Source organism: Oppia nitens, unplaced genomic scaffold, assembly GCF_028296485.1.
Source record: "Oppia nitens isolate AA-2021 unplaced genomic scaffold, nextdenovo-longstitch-racon4-pilon3 scaffold23_pilon_pilon_pilon, whole genome shotgun sequence".
Taxonomy (NCBI): domain Eukaryota; kingdom Metazoa; phylum Arthropoda; class Arachnida; order Sarcoptiformes; family Oppiidae; genus Oppia; species Oppia nitens.
The window spans coordinates 676,259-692,741 of NW_026533203.1; the positions used below are offsets into that span (position 1 = coordinate 676,259).

Below are 16,483 nucleotides of genomic sequence, written 5' to 3' on the forward strand. Positions count from 1 at the left end.
ATCCCAGAATGAGAGCCATTGGTGGCCACCAAAGCCCGTAACCAATGGGACGGTCAATGGCTCCGACATTATTATATCAAATATATTAATATATACTATATTTTACAAATATCACTACCGCTTGTAATCAGACATTAGATATAATGAGCAATAAGTTTGGTTGCGATATATTTTTGTTGAGCACTTGAATTTAAAAAACCCATTTGAATATGCATTTGATTACAATAAATATAACTTTAGTTTTTTTAATTTTAAGTAAAATAAAAACTTTATACAAAATCAAATATAATTTATTACAGTTATTGACCACTAATCTCATATCATTTTATTTTACTGTATATCACATTTAACTTGAACACAATATGTAATTTTCAATTAAAAATAACATATTGTATAGTTTTATATAATAATTATTATTATTGCTTATTTATTGTAATCAATTTGCAAATTTAAGTTAATAATCGTAATTTTAAAACTAATGTCCAAATAAAATATATGATTCCCACACCAAATGTAGAGAAATACCTTAATTTACAATATTTTTTGAATGGATTTTTGTGTCTGATATTGATATCAATAGTTTTGTGTTATTGAGTGACTTCTTGGACAATATTCTTGTTTATGAGTAATTGATTTTTGAGAAATAATAAGTGTTTTTATAGCCAATCGTTTCCTTTTTTGTCATTAAAGAGTACACTAGATTTGGCACAAAATGTTTGGTAATAATTAAGTAATTGTTTGATGAGTTGAGCGCTAAGTTTTGTCCGATACTTAAGTGTGACGAACACTTTGATTGGTATTTTGTTTTAAATAGTTATGACATTTTGTAATATAAATAACAATTAGTTTTTTGATAAATTAATTAATAAATTATCATCGCTTGGATTGTGAACCGTCAAAGAACTGTCGGTTCATTCTTAAAAGTAACGGTGCCTGAGGTGAACACTCCTATAAAAAAAAATAGAAACACAAGAGTTGATTACATTTGGTTTTTTTTAAATTGAAGACTGAGTTTTGATGACTAACCTTAGGGTCACATTGCATGACTCCTTTGTGGTCACACTTGCATTCAAGACATGGATTACTAGCCGTCCGAACCACTTCTCCGATACCATAAAAGATTCCGTTTATTTCACAGCCTTTCATATGAATTTCAAATATTATAAGTCAAGTGAAATTTATTTCAATTTTTAATAAATACCTTTTTTCTCAACCATTTGTGTAGGCATTGTAGGGCCGGGTGTAGTGAGTGTTACATTAACTGTAGTCGATTGGACAGCTGAATGAAATTACATAATTTTAAATTAATATAAAATTTAACGAAAAATAAAGTATTAGTTATTTACGGCATTCATATCGTGGACAACAAAAACCCTCGATATGTGTTTCAAAGCACCGGGCGATAGGCGGAGGGCATGTCTGTTGAAGACATATGATATCTCCACGGAAACAGAAGCAGAAATCACAGGGATGTGGGCGAGGGATCTGTTCGGCCGATTGGTAGACCCTTTGGTCGTAAACACAGGCTTTTGGAGAAAAACAAGTTTGTTATATAAAATAATAACTATTTTTGAAATGAATGTCAAACCTCCCTCTGGAAGATCCATTTCACCCGCAGTTGTCATCGAAGAAACATTAGAAGAAGCAGAAGATGGAGTCACAGACGCTGTCGTCTGTACTTTAATTTCTTTCATCGTTTGATTTATAAAATCAGTTATCATTTTAGTGACTGACTCTGTTGTCGTATCAACAGATGATGTCTTTATAATATCACTGCTAGTGGTCATCAAAGTTGTGATGAAGTCATTCGATGATATACTAGAATCTGTGGTCAATTTTATAGTTGGTTCAGACACTCTTGAAGTGGACTGTGAATCAGTTGAAGTATAAGTCGACGAACTAGTAGTCGAAATGGTATTATCATTAACGCCAGTTATTGTGTCAGATTTCAATGGTATTGATGAAAGTGTAGTCAAATCCGTATCTTTTCCTAAAACAGTCGTCGAATGCTTTATATCTGACGAAACAATTGACGGAACAGATGTCGACTCCATATCTGTTGTTGTTTTAGTAGTTTCTTCTATCGAATCAGTTGTGGTATGTCTTGAATCCACAATAACTGTTACATCTTTATCTTGTGTTGTCTTAATTGTTAGTATTGATGGAGTAGTTAATTGTATATCACTTGTTGTTGTTATTGTCTTAATATTATCAGTTAATTCAGTTGTTTGTTGTTTTTTATCTGAAATAATTGATGAAATAGTTGTTGACTCGATATCTATTCTTGATTTAGTTGTCATCGATGACTCTGATGTTATCTTAACTGTTTCTTCAAAATCTGATGATGAAGTTGTTGATTGTATTTCACTTGTCTTTATATCATCAGTTTTTTTAGTCGTATGTCTTATGTCTGAATCAATTGGCGGAACTGTTGTCGACTCTATATATTTTGTAAATTTATCAGTTGTTTCTTCTATCGAAACAGTTGTCAAATTTCTATCCATTAGTGATACAATTGTGGTATCTTTTATATCTTCAATAGCTGTCAAATCTTTACCAATTGTCGTCTTTGATATTGATTTAACTGTTTGTTCGAAATCAGTCAATGGAGTAGTTGTTTGTATATCACTGGATGTTGACTTCAAATCAGTTGTTTTAGTTGTTGGATGTCTTATATCTAAATCAATTGTAGAAATTGTTGTCGACTCTCGAGATTTAGGTGTTGTTTGTCGTATTTGTGGTTCAATTGTAGTCATATCATCATCTTTTGAAATTTCTGTAGTTATATGTGAATCTGATTTTAATTTGTCTCCACGTGTTGTCATTGTTTCAATAGTTGTAACATCTTGTAGAGTAGTGTCTTGTATTGCAATTGTTGTCTTCAATTGTGGCTCTTTAGTGATATAAATTGCTTCTGTCGTTACTTTCATTGGAACAGCTGTTGTAATAGGTTTGACATCTTCAGAGACATTAGAGACTGACATTCCTGTAAACGTTGGTTCACTTGTTGTCGAATCCATAATATCTGAAACTTTGGTTATACTTTGTGATGTTGTCGTGACATCAGATTTGGATGTGTCGGTTGATTCTATACTAACACTTGATTTAAGAGTAGATATTGTCGTTGAAATAAAATCAGATATTAGTTTAGTAACTGATTCTGTGGTCACATCATCACGTGATGTCTCTCTTATTGTTGATAAGTCATCTGTCGATGAAGTAGTCATTTCTGCAGATTTATCAAAATCGACACTTTTGATTGTAATGGATGACTGTGTTGTCGAATAAGTCATATCTGGTATTATTGTGGAAACAATTGTGTCATTAATTTTTGGTAGAGCTGTTGATAAACGTCTGACAATAGGTATAACTTTTGGTGTTTCAGTTGTCGACTCCACATCTGATTTAGTTATTTCTTCTATCGAAACAGTTGTCATTTCTTTATCTACTATTGATTTAATTGTTTGGTCAAAACCAGATGGTTTTGATGAAGTGATTTCTATATCACTTGTTGTTGTCATTATTTCATCAGTTGTTTTAACCGTCGAATGTCTTATATCTGTAACAATAGGAGTAATAGTTGTCTCAGTTTTTATCTTTTCTATCGAAACAGTTGTCACATCTTTATCCGTTTGTACAAAATCTGGTGGTTTTGATGAAGTGATAGTTTCTTTATCACTTGTTGTTGTCATTATTTCATCAGTTGTCTTAACCGTCGAATGTCTTATATCTGTTACAATAGGAGTAATAGTTGTCTCAGTTTTTATCTTTTCTATCGAAACAGTTGTCACATCTTTATCTGTTTGTACAAAATCTGATGGTTTTGATGGAGTAGTTGTTTGTATATCACTTGTTGTTGTCATTATGTCATCAGTTGTTTTAACCGTCGAATGTCTTATATCTGTAACAACGGGCGGAACAGATGTCGACTCCATATCTTCTGCTATTATTGTTGTCTGTTTTGTTGAAGTAATTGTCACATCTTTATCTGCTGTTATCTCTGATATAGTTTTATCTGTTTTATCAATAACTGGTGGTTCTGGAGAAGTGGTTATTTCTATATCACTCTTCGTTATCTTTATATCATCAGTTTCTTCACTCGTAGTTCTTACATCCGAAACAATTGGTGAAACTGTTGTCGACAATGTTTTATCAGTTGTTTCAACCGTCGAATGACTTATTTCTGAAACAACAGACGGAACAGTTGTCGACTCCATATCTTTTGTAGTTTTTATTGTCGGCTGACTTTTATCTGTAATATTGAGTGCAATAGTTGTCGACTCTAAGTCTTTAGTAGATTCAGTTGTTGTCTGTTGTATCGATAAAGTTGTTATCTCTTTATCTGTTTGTACAAAATCTGGTGGTTTTGATGGAGTAGTTGTTTGTACATCACTTGTTATTGTTATTATATCATCAGTTGATTTTGTTGTCTCATAACTTATATCTGAAACAATGGGTGAAACAGTTGTCATATCTTTAGCTGTTATCTCTGATATTGTCTTAACTGTAGTTTGAATATCACTTGTTGTTGTCATCATATCAACAGTTGTTTCATTCATTAAATGACTGATATCTGTAACAATAGGTGTAACAGTTGTTTTAGTGGTCGGGTCTCTTATGTCTGATACAAACGGTGAAACTGTTGTTGAAAACAGATCATCATTTGTTTGATTTGTTGTATGTTTTATATCTAAAATTATTGGCGAAACAGTTGACAACTTTATATCTGTTGTTGATTTAGTACTTTCTTCTATCGAAACAATTGTTGCATTTCTATCCATTGATGATTCAGTTGTTATATGTATTATATCTTCAGTAGTTTTCAAATCTTTATCAATTATCAACTCAGAGGTTGGTTTAGTTGAAAATATTGATGGAGTCGTTGATTGTATATAAATTGTTGTCATTATTTCATCAGTTGATTCATTTGTTAAATGTTTTGTGTCTGAAATAATGGATGGAATAGTTGTCGACAATGACTCTAATGTTATGTCAATTGATGAAGTAGTTGATTGTATATCACTTGTCTTCATATCATCAATTGTTTCAGTTGGTGATTGTTTTTTGTCAGAAATAATCGATGAAAGAGTTGTCGATTCCATATCTTTTGGTAATTTAGATGTTGTCTGTTGTATAGAAACAGTTGTCTCTTGATCTGTTGGTGGTGTCGTTGTAGTCTCTGATGTCTTAACTGTTTTTTCAAAATCAAAAAGTTTTGATGAAGTGGTAGAATGTATATTAACTGTCGTTTTTAAATCATCAATAGTTTCAGTTGTCAATCTTGATTTGTTTGGATCAATTGGATGAAGAGTTATCAACTCTATAGATTTAGATGTTGTTTGTCGTATTTGTGGTTCAATTGTAGTCATATCATCATCTTTTGAAATTTCTGTAGTTATATGTGAATCTGATTTTAATTTGTCGCCACTTGTTGTCATTGTTTCGACAGTTGTAACCTCTTGTATTGCAATTGTTGTGTCCATTTGTGGCTCTTTTTTCGTGAGTATTGTTTCTGTCATTTCTTTTATTGGAACAGTTGTTGTAATGGGTTTAAAGTCGTCTGAAACATTGGCGACCGTAAAAGTGGAGCCAATTGTTGTTGAATCACTGATATCAGCTTTGGATGTGTCGGTTGTTTCTATACTAACAGTTGATTTAAGAGTAGATATTGTCGTTGAAATAAAATCAGATATTAGTTTAGTAACTGATTCTGTGGTCACATCATCACGTGATGTCTCTCTTATTGTTGATAAGTCATCTGTCGATGAAGTAGTCATTTCTGCAGATTTATCAAAATCGACACTTTTGATTGTAATGGATGACTGTGTTGTCGAATAAGTCATATCTGGTATTATTGTGGAAACAATTGTGTCATTAATTTTTGGTAGAGCTGTTGATAAACGTCTGACAATAGGTATAACTTTTGGTGTTTCAGTTGTCGACTCCACATCTGATTTAGTTATTTCTTCTATCGAAACAGTTGTCATTTCTTTATCTACTATTGATTTAATTGTTTGGTCAAAACCAGATGGTTTTGATGAAGTGATTTCTATATCACTTGTTGTTGTCATTATTTCATCAGTTGTTTTAACCGTCGAATGTCTTATATCTGTAACAATAGGAGTAATAGTTGTCTCAGTTTTTATCTTTTCTATCGAAACAGTTGTCACATCTTTATCTGTTTGTTCAAAATCTGATGGTTTTGATGGAGTGGTTGATTGTATATCACTTGTTATTGTCTTTATTTCATCTGTAGATTCAGTTGTAAGATGACTTATATCTGTAATTTTTGGCAAAATTGTTGTCGACTCCATGTGTTGTTGAGTTGTTGATTCAGTTGTCTGTTGTATCGATAAAGTTGTTATCTCTTTGTCTGTTGTCGTCTCAGATATTGTCTTAACTGTTTGTACAAAATCTGATGGTTTTGATGGAGTTGTTATTTGTACATCACTTGTAGTTGTAATTATGCCATCAGTTGATTTTGTTGTTTCATGACTTATATCTGAAATAACGGGTGAAACAGTTGTTGACTCTATCATTGAAACTGTTGACATCTTTTTATTTGTTGTGGTTTCTGATGTCTTAACTGTTTTTTCAAAGTCTAATATTTTTGATGAAGTTGTTGATTGAATATCACTTATTGTTGTTTTTATGTCATCAGTTGTTTCAATTGTTTGATGACTTATATCAGTAACCATTGGCTGAATTGTTGTCGACTCCTTATCTTTTGATAATTTCGTTGTCTGTTCTTTCGAGACAGTTGTCAATTCTGATGTCTTAATTGTAAACATTGATGGAGTAGTTGATTGTAAATCACTTGTCTTCATCTCATCGATTTCTTCAGTTGTCGTTTGCTTTTTGTCTGAAATAATTGGTAAATCTGTTGTCGATTCCATATCTTTTGTTGGTTTAAGAGTTGTCTGTTGTATCGAAACAGTTGTAAAATCTTTATCAGTTGTCGACTTAGAAATTGGTTTCACTTTAGGTGAAGTAGTCGATTGTAAATCAATAAGTGTTGTCTTGATATCATAAATAGATTCAGTTGTCTGTTGTTTAATGTCTGAAACAGTTGGCGGAACAGTTGACAGTTTCAAATCTATTGTTGATTTAGTTGTCTCTTCTATTGAAACATTTGTTACATTTCTATCCATTGGTGATTCAGTTGTTGTATGTATTATATCTTGAGTAACAAATTTTTTATCAGTTGTTGACTCTGAAGTTGTCTGAATTGATGGATTGGTTATTTGTATATCACTTATTGTTGTCTTGATATCATCAGTTTTTTCAGATGTCTGATGTCTTATATGTGAGAAAATCGGTAAAACAGTTGTAGATTCCATATCTACTGTAGATTTAGTTGTTTTTTCTAATGAAATAGTTGTCATGTGTTTTATATCTGAATCAGTTATTATTTCTTTATCTGTTGTCATATCTATTGTTTTAATTGTTTGTTCAAAAATACTTGATTTTGATGGAGTAGTTGTTTGTACATCACTGGATGTTGACTGACGTATATCATCAGTTGTATCAGTCGTTGATTCTCTTATATCGGAATCTTTAGTAGAAATAGCTGTCATTTTCTTTTCTTCGGGTATTTTAGTTGTTGGATGTCTTATATCTAAATCAATTGTAGAAATTGTTGTCGACTCTCGAGATTTAGGTGTTGTTTGTCGTATTTGTGGTTCAATTGTAGTCATATCATCATCTTTTGAAATTTCTGTAGTTATATGTGAATCTGATTTTAATTTGTCTCCACGTGTTGTCATTGTTTCAATAGTTGTAACATCTTGTAGAGTAGTGTCTTGTATTGCAATTGTTGTCTTCAATTGTGGCTCTTTAGTGATATAAATTGCTTCTGTCGTTACTTTCATTGGAACAGCTGTTGTAATAGGTTTGACATCTTCAGAGACATTAGAGACTGACATTCCTGTAAACGTTGGTTCACTTGTTGTCGAATCCATAATATCTGAAACTTTGGTTATACTTTGTAATGTTGTCGTGACATCAGATTTGGATGTGTCGGTTGATTCTATACTAACACTTGATTTAATAGCAGATATTGTCGTTGAAATAAAATCAGTTATTAGTTTAGTGACTGATTCTGTTGCCTCAGTAGTCGTCAATACTTCTGGTGTTGTTTTAACTTTTTCTTCAAAATCGGATGGAGTGGTTGATTGTATATCAATTGTCGATGAATTCATATCACCAATTGTTTCAGTTGTCGGATGTTTAATATCTAAAACAATTTGTGAGACAGTTGTCATCTCTTTATCTGTTGTAGACATTGATGTTGTTTCAACTGATGGTTTCGATGAAGTTAATGATTTTGTATAATTAGTGACTTCAGTCGTCGACTTTTCTATATCTGAAATATCGGTTGTCGTCGACTTATCTACTGTTGTTTTAATTGTTTTTTCAAAATCAGTTGACGGAGTGGTTGATTCAATATCACTTGTCTTTACAATAGGAGTAATAGTTGTCTCAGTTTTTATCATTTCTATCGAAACAGTTGTCACATCTTTATCCGTTTGTACAAAATCTGGTGGTTTTGATGAAGTGATAGTTTCTTTATCACTTGTTGTTGTCATTATTTCATCAGTTGTCTTAACCGTCGAATGTCTTATATCTGTTACAATAGGAGTAATAGTTGTCTCAGTTTTTATCTTTTCTATCGAAACAGTTGTCACATCTTTATCTGTTTGTACAAAATCTGATGGTTTTGATGGAGTAGTTGTTTGTATATCACTTGTTGTTGTCATTATGTCATCAGTTGTTTTAACCGTCGAATGTCTTATATCTGTAACAACGGGCGGAACAGATGTCGACTCCATATCTTCTGCTATTATTGTTGTCTGTTTTGTTGAAGTAATTGTCACATCTTTATCTGCTGTTGTCTCTGATATAGTTTTATCTGTTTTATCAATAACTGGTGGTTCTGGAGAAGTGGTTATTTCTATAKCACTCTTCGTTATCTTTATATCATCAGTTTCTTCACTCGTAGTTCTTATATCCGAAACAATTGGTGAAACTGTTGTCGACAATGTTTTATCAGTTGTTTCAACCGTCGAATGACTTATTTCTGAAACAACAGACGGAACAGTTGTCGACTGTTTTATTGAAATAGTTGTCACATCTTTATCTGTTATCATCTCTGATATTGTTTTAACTGTTTGATCCAAATCAGTTGGTTTTGATTGAGTGGTTTTTTCTATATGACTTTCTGTTGTCTTTATTTCATCAGTTGCCTCAGTTGTTAAATGTTTTTTGTCTGAAGTAATTGATGGAACTGTTGTCGACAATATATCTTTAGTTGATCTATCTGTTGTCTGATGTATTGAAACAATTGTCGTCTCTTTATCTGTAATCGACTTTTGTGTGGTCATATCATTACTTGATGTCTCTCTTATAGCGGATATGTCATCAGTTGATGAAGTGGTCATTTCTACAGATTTATCAAAATCGACACTTTTGATTGTAATGGATGACTGTGTTGTCGAGTAAGTCATATCTGGTATTAGTGTCGAAATAGTTGTGTCATTAATTTTTGGCTGAGATGTGGATAAACGTCTAACAATAGGTATTTCTTCTGTTGTTGTTTCAGTTGTCTGATGTCCTAAATCTGTAACAATTGTCGGAACAAATGTTGTTTTCATTTCGTCAGTATTTTCAGTAATCGGTTGACTTATATCTGAAACAATTGATGTAATTGTTGTGAACAACGTCTCATCAGTTGTTGGATGTTTTAAATCTGAAACAGTAGTTGATTTCATATCTCCTGTAGATTTAATTGTTGTATCTGTAATATTGAGTGCAATAGTTGTTGACTCCATGTCTTTAGTTGATTCAGTTGTTGTCTGTTGTATTGATATAGTTGTTACCTTCTTATCTGTTGATGAATCTAATGTTGTTTTAATAGTTTGTTCAAAATCTGATGGTTTTGATGAAGTTGTTGATTGTATATCATTTATTGTGGTCTTCATATTATCAGTTATATCAGTAATTGGATGTATTATATCTTCAACAATAGGTGTAACAGTTGTTGATTCCATATCTATTCTTGATTTAGTTGTTGTCAATGTCTCTGATGTTGTTTTAATTGTTTTTTCAAAATCGGTTGACGGAGTGGTTGATTCAATATCACTTGTCTTTGTTGTCGAAAATCTTTTATCTGAAACAATTGGAGTAACAGTTGTATCAGTTTTTGTCTTTTCTATCGAAACAGTTGTAACTTCTTTATCTGTTGTAGAATCTGATGTTCTTTTAGTTGTTTGTTCAAAATCTGATGGTTTTGATGGAGTAGTTGTCTGTATATCACTTGTTGTTGTCATTATGTCATCAGTTGTTTTAACCGTCGAATGTCTTATATCTGTAACAACGGGCGGAACAGATGTCGACTCCATATCTTCTGCTATTATTGTTGTCTGTTTTGTTGAAGTAATTGTCACATTTTTATCTGGTGTTGTCTCTGATATAGTTTTATCTGTTTTATCAATAACTGGTGGTTCTGAAGAAGTGGTTATTTCTATATCACTCTTCGTTGTCTTGATGTCATCAATTTGTTTACTTGTTGTTTTTATATCCGAAACAATTGATGAAACTGTTGTCGACAATGTCTCATCAGTTGTAACAATGGTTGGATGTTGAATATCTGAAACAATTGTCGGAACAGTTGTTGTTTTTATTTTGTCAGTTATTTCAGTAATCGGTTGACTTATATCTGAAATTATTGGTGAAACTGTTGTAAACAACCTCTCATCAGTTGTTGGATGTTTTATATCTGAAACAGTAGTTGATTTCATTACTTCTGTAGATTTAATTGTTGTATCTGTAATATTGAATGCAATAGTTGTTGATTCCATGTCTTTAGTTGATTCAGTTGTTATCTGTTGTATGGAAACAGTAGTCATTTCTTTACCTATTGTGGCCTCTGATGTCTTAACTGTTTCTTTTGATTGAGTTGTTGATTGAATATCACTTATAGTTTTCTCTGTAATACCCGAAACAGTTGTCATTGATTGAGTTGATGTCGATATATCTGTTTGTTGTTTGCTTGTCGTGTCCATCATTATTGTAGTTCTTGTAGCGGTTATTGTCGTTGCAATTGTAGTACCGTTTTCTACGGTATTTTAAAAAATAACAAAATTAATAAAAATAAATGAATTTGTATTAAATGATTGAATGAATACCGCATTTATATTTAGGACAGCATTGCTTTTCATCTGTAATTTTCTTGCATTTGTCATTCAAAGTCAATTCATTTTGTTCGCACATTATTTCATCGCAATAGACAACACTATTAATACACATACAGTAGTCCATACACGGGTCACGGGATATAACCCGATCACCATTTTGATAGATTCGGCCCTCTTGTCGACAAATACCTATTGATTTCAATATAATAACTATTAGAATATTTTAATTGACATAATTGTTTGCATACCCTCTCCGGGTATCATTCCAGGAGTCATAACGGGTCTCTTTGTTGTCCTTTTTGTGGTCCTTTCCTGACCACTAATCTGACTCTCTCCGGGAACAATACCTTTGACAGGATATTTTGTAGTTGATTTAACTTCTCCGGGAATTCCCGATGCTTTGGTGGACGTCTCCGTATCGAATGTGTCTGAAAAGTCGTCTTTTTTAGCAGAAGGTTGTCTCGTAGCAGTGGCTGTGCGAGTGGTAAGAGTCGACGGAGTGGTTGATAATGAAGTGTTAGTGAAGGACACAGTTCTTGTTGTGACAACTATTTAATGCAAATATTTGATTGATTTGTAAGAAAAATGTGATTCATATTAAACTTACGACATTCATATCGTTCCGGACAACAGCTATCGTTATCGCTGGGAATGGGAACACATCCATCACAGGGAGGTTTGCACTCTTGTACGGCACAAACCACTTCATCTCTCATACAATAGCAGTGTTCGCAAGAATTCTTTGAAGGAACGGCTTCTCCATCGCTATAGTGAATGCCATTTAAATCACAACCTCTTGCACGTGAAATACCTCCCCTTATGGATGACACAGTTGGCACAGTTGTGGCCGCTTTGCTCGCTATAGTCATTAAATTGTTATTTTTTAGTCAAAGCAGTAATAAATTTATATTTAAAAATATTTATATAAATTATATAAATATTACAGCAATTATATCTCGTTGGACAGCAAGAGTTGGTCTTAAAAATAGGAGTACAACCACTGACACCCTGAAGAGCGCACTCTTGGACGACACACGCACTGGTATTTCGTAAACAATAACATATTTCACACGGCTTTCCATATTCTTGTGGTATTTGTGCCCCTTCTTTATAATACTGTCCGTCCAAATAACAGCCTAAATAGATATTAAAAATATGTTGTGTTTTATAATGTATTATACTATCAATATATATGCCAAACCTGGTCCGGACTCCATTGGTTCCATTGTTGTTGTAGTCGTTTGAAAGTCGGGTTCAGGTTCGGGATCGGGAACTATAATGTGATTTATATAATGTATTTTTTAAATCAGAGTTCTGTTTATTTAAAATTTAAAATTCAAAGGCTTAGACAAAAAATGTCAAAAAATATTTTATCCGAAATCCAAATCAATATTTCATCCAAAGTTTCACTTAAAGAAAAATTTTAATTGACTAAATTAATTGACCTGGCTTATTAAGTTAATCTAAATAAAAAATATATTACTATTAATATATAATCAATATAAATATTTATTACTACTATTGTGAGTTATAATTAGAGATGAGCAAATAGAAAGTTTCTAGAAAATTTCTATAGAAATTTAACTTTATTGTTAACTATGTGATCCGTATATCTATAGTTATTGGAAATACTATAAATATATTAATGAGACATAATATTGTATATATAATATTATACAAATGGGATACCTATATAAATAAGTATAATTATCCAATAATAATCAGTTTTATAAAATTTTATTCATCATTTTATTATATTATAGTTAAATATAATTAAATAAATTTATTTTTACTTTAATTAATAATTAAAATACTAATAATAATATTTAATTATTACTTGTAATAACAATGTTACAAGATAACAAATATTGAAATAACAGAATTAACTTGGGGATCTCATAGAAATTTCTTTTAGAAACTTTCTAGAAATATCTCTATTATTTTATAAAATCTCTTTTTTGCCAACACTACAGTAGTTATAATGCAACTAAATTACTGTATAAATCAATACATTTGGAGACTTTAGCACAAATTGAAAGTTTTGATAACAATTTCATGTATTTCTAACAACACTTATAAATATTTATAAAATTAATTATTAATTGTTTATTAAGAAATATCGAGTAATCAAATATACGGAGATCTGTGCATCAATTGAAAGACTGCACTTAAACCTAGAAGTTGTATCAATGTATGTATAGTTATCTCAATTATCCTTAATATCTATATTTATAATTTATTGTTTAATATTTATTGAAAATCCCATGAATCATAGTATTTATACATTTTAAACGTATTAACTATATATAGAAATTAAAATCATTTATTACAATGATTTAAATGAAAAATGTAATATAAAATTTATACTAAAAGTTAATATTTTAGTTTTAATAGAAATTAATATTATTTTACACTTTAATAAAATTTACAGTAAGTTTTTGCTTACTTTTATGGTTGAAAACACTTATCATTCACTAAACTAGTGATAATGTGAACGATAGGCCATCGTTTCGCTGATACCACTGACTACCAGTGCTGTAAGCGATACGGAAGGTCGGCAGGGGTTGAGTGTCACCCTGAGTGACAACACTCAACCCCTGCCGACCTCCCGTATCGCTTACAGCACTGGTGGCTAAAAAATACCAGTGCATATATGGTGACCAAACTGATCAGCGAAACGATGGCCTATCGTTCACATTATCACTAGTTTAGTGATTGATAAGTGTTTTCAACAATAAAAGTAAGCAAAAACTTAGTGTAAATTTTATTAAAATTGCGAAAACAACTAAAAAGTTATGATTCATACAATTTTAAACTTTGTTTTTTACAGTTAAAAAACTTTACAGTTGGCGGTCAATAACACATAGATGGAAGCACTGAGTCTTATTAGTAAACAAGTTATTTGAATGATTTTTATAAATTTAAATATCAAACTTAATTGACAGACCCCCTCCCACTTTCTATACCCGGGTTGCGTATGTTATAAATAAATATATTTTTTTAATTACTGATAAAGTAATTTTTAAAATAAATAACTAATAAAATAAATAAATTTCTATAAAAAATTTAGTCCCCATTATACCGGTTTACTTAACTAAAAAAGTTTGTCAAACTTTATTATGTGACGATAAATGTTAGAGAAAAAAAACTATTGAATACATACCGTCCGGACATGTTATGGCTGGACAACACTCTCCCTTGACTTTCTCAATAATACATCGCTCTCCAAGAGGTCGGATAAAGGGACAGACCCTTAGATAGCACATAAGCATACTATTACTACAGGTGCAGTTCAAACAGGGCTCATTTGTTTCAATTTGTTGGCCATTCTTATAATGTTTTAGTAAATAATAGCAGCCTTTAAAAGTAATTTTAAAAAATTTATTTAAAAATTAAATATATTAAAGAATTTATTAAAAAAACTTATTTTTCATACCTTTTTCTCGCGGAGATCTGTATCTTCCGTATGAATGAAACGGTGCTATAAGTCATTTCATGAATTATTAATATCATTGGTATTATAACCGGTAATGAATACAATACCTGAAAATACTGGTGAAAGTAAAATGACCAGAAAGACAAAGGTTGCGACTAATATGGCACACATCCGGTGACCACAAAACATCTTCAGGTCCATCGTTGGACCCGATTATACAACACTTAATCCTATAACTTATTAGAACATTGTTGTATCAAATTTCTAATTATATGAATCGTTTTTTAAACAAAACTTTTATTTAAACTTAATCAAAACTATAATAATAATAATTTCTTTGATATGACCAAGTTCAATGACAATTTTTGGTTGTTTTTTGAAGATAGATTAAGCAAGGTTAAGTTATTATTGTTATTATTATTATTATTAATTGTTATTATACTTAATTAATAAGACAATTAATAAACTGATTAAAAAAGTTTTTATTTCAACACAACTATTTAAAAAAGATGTGCACAATGTTAGATATAAACTGTAAGTGACCGACAGCTAAGTTATACAGGTAATATATAATACATAGCTATCCAACTATCCAAGGTAAGCACAGGTAGCCAATAGAAAAAAGGAGAGGTGTGTTCATAAATAACTTTACTGTAATACAAAGTATTCACTTTTCATTAACTCATCAAATCTACCGGTAAGTCATGATCTGCAAAGGATTTGATGTGGAGTTAAATAATGACAACATTTTCGCGGAACAAACTATTAGTACATTATATCTACAATATATACATCATTTTGACACAACTATTATCCCGTAATGACTTTTTTTGATACAATAGTTTTGCGTCAAATTATCTTTTTTATATATTTTTTATTATCCATTTTTAAGGAAAATACTAATATTTCATAATTGGTTTATAAAATTTGCGATAAAATAATTTTAATTATTAATAAAAATTATACTCTATTTAAATTTTTTATTAAATCAGAAAAAGAGATTCACATAATAATTTTTGTATTTATTATGTTTGTAAACCATGTAATAATTTTGTAAAAGTAGTAAATATATTAATTATTTAAACATTTTATTAAAATAAAAATAACTGTAACTAATATAAACTCTAAATTTAAAGGAAATTGTTTTTAAAGATATTTTTTTAATTTATAAAATTAATTGATATAAAAAATAAATTTTATATTTACAATATAATATTAATATCTATTATTTTTTTAAAATGATTTAATATTTTCCAAATAAATTTATCTATTTTATGAAAATTTATGTAGCAATTTATTTAATTTTTAAACAAATTTTCAATCAAACAATCATCAATGATTTTTATTATTATTATTTATAGTAAGTTAAGACAAGTTTATAGTATTGTAGCTTAAAATAAAATGTCTGATAATGTAATCTATTAATTAAATTATTATTAATAAGACATTATGTGTAAAAATACTGACTGTGTTTGTGTTGTCATATTGACAAACATTGATAAGTAAAGTCTTAATATTATATATGATAAGAGTATTTGTTTTTATTAATTCAATTCAAAAACTATTAATTATTTATAATATAGTCAAATGGTTTCAAATTTTCAGATCAAAATCAATTGATATAAATCTTTTGATTAAGACATTCAATAGTTTTATAAAATTTATTTAATTTTTCGATAAATATCACAAAACTGTAGACATTTATTCTATCAAAACAAAAGTAAATCAAAAGAAACTTTTTTTAATCATCTTATCAATGGTTAAGTGGTCCAACTCTTGGCCGATAGATGACCACTGGTCACGAATTTGATGTCCTTTGCATTCAAATCTTTATTCTTACTTTTTATCAAAT

At 30.3% G+C, this 16,483-nt stretch overlaps 1 protein-coding gene across 1 annotated transcript; it reads right to left on the minus strand.

The window, feature by feature from the left end:
- Positions 1 to 507: 507 nt before the first annotated feature.
- LOC128953847 (mucin-2-like) lies at positions 508 to 14,857 on the minus strand. Its single transcript, XM_054299369.1, has 13 exons — positions 14,739 to 14,857; positions 14,632 to 14,676; positions 14,359 to 14,553; positions 12,397 to 12,468; positions 12,140 to 12,331; positions 11,803 to 12,054; positions 11,444 to 11,743; positions 11,187 to 11,384; positions 1,589 to 11,116; positions 1,347 to 1,526; positions 1,202 to 1,279; positions 1,027 to 1,139; positions 508 to 948 (listed from the first exon to the last, which is right to left on the minus strand). Exons 1-13 carry the CDS (start codon positions 14,830 to 14,832, stop codon positions 874 to 876), a joined length of 11,322 nt encoding a protein of 3,773 aa, XP_054155344.1. The 5' UTR covers positions 14,833 to 14,857; the 3' UTR covers positions 508 to 873.
- Positions 14,858 to 16,483: the final 1,626 nt, after the last annotated feature.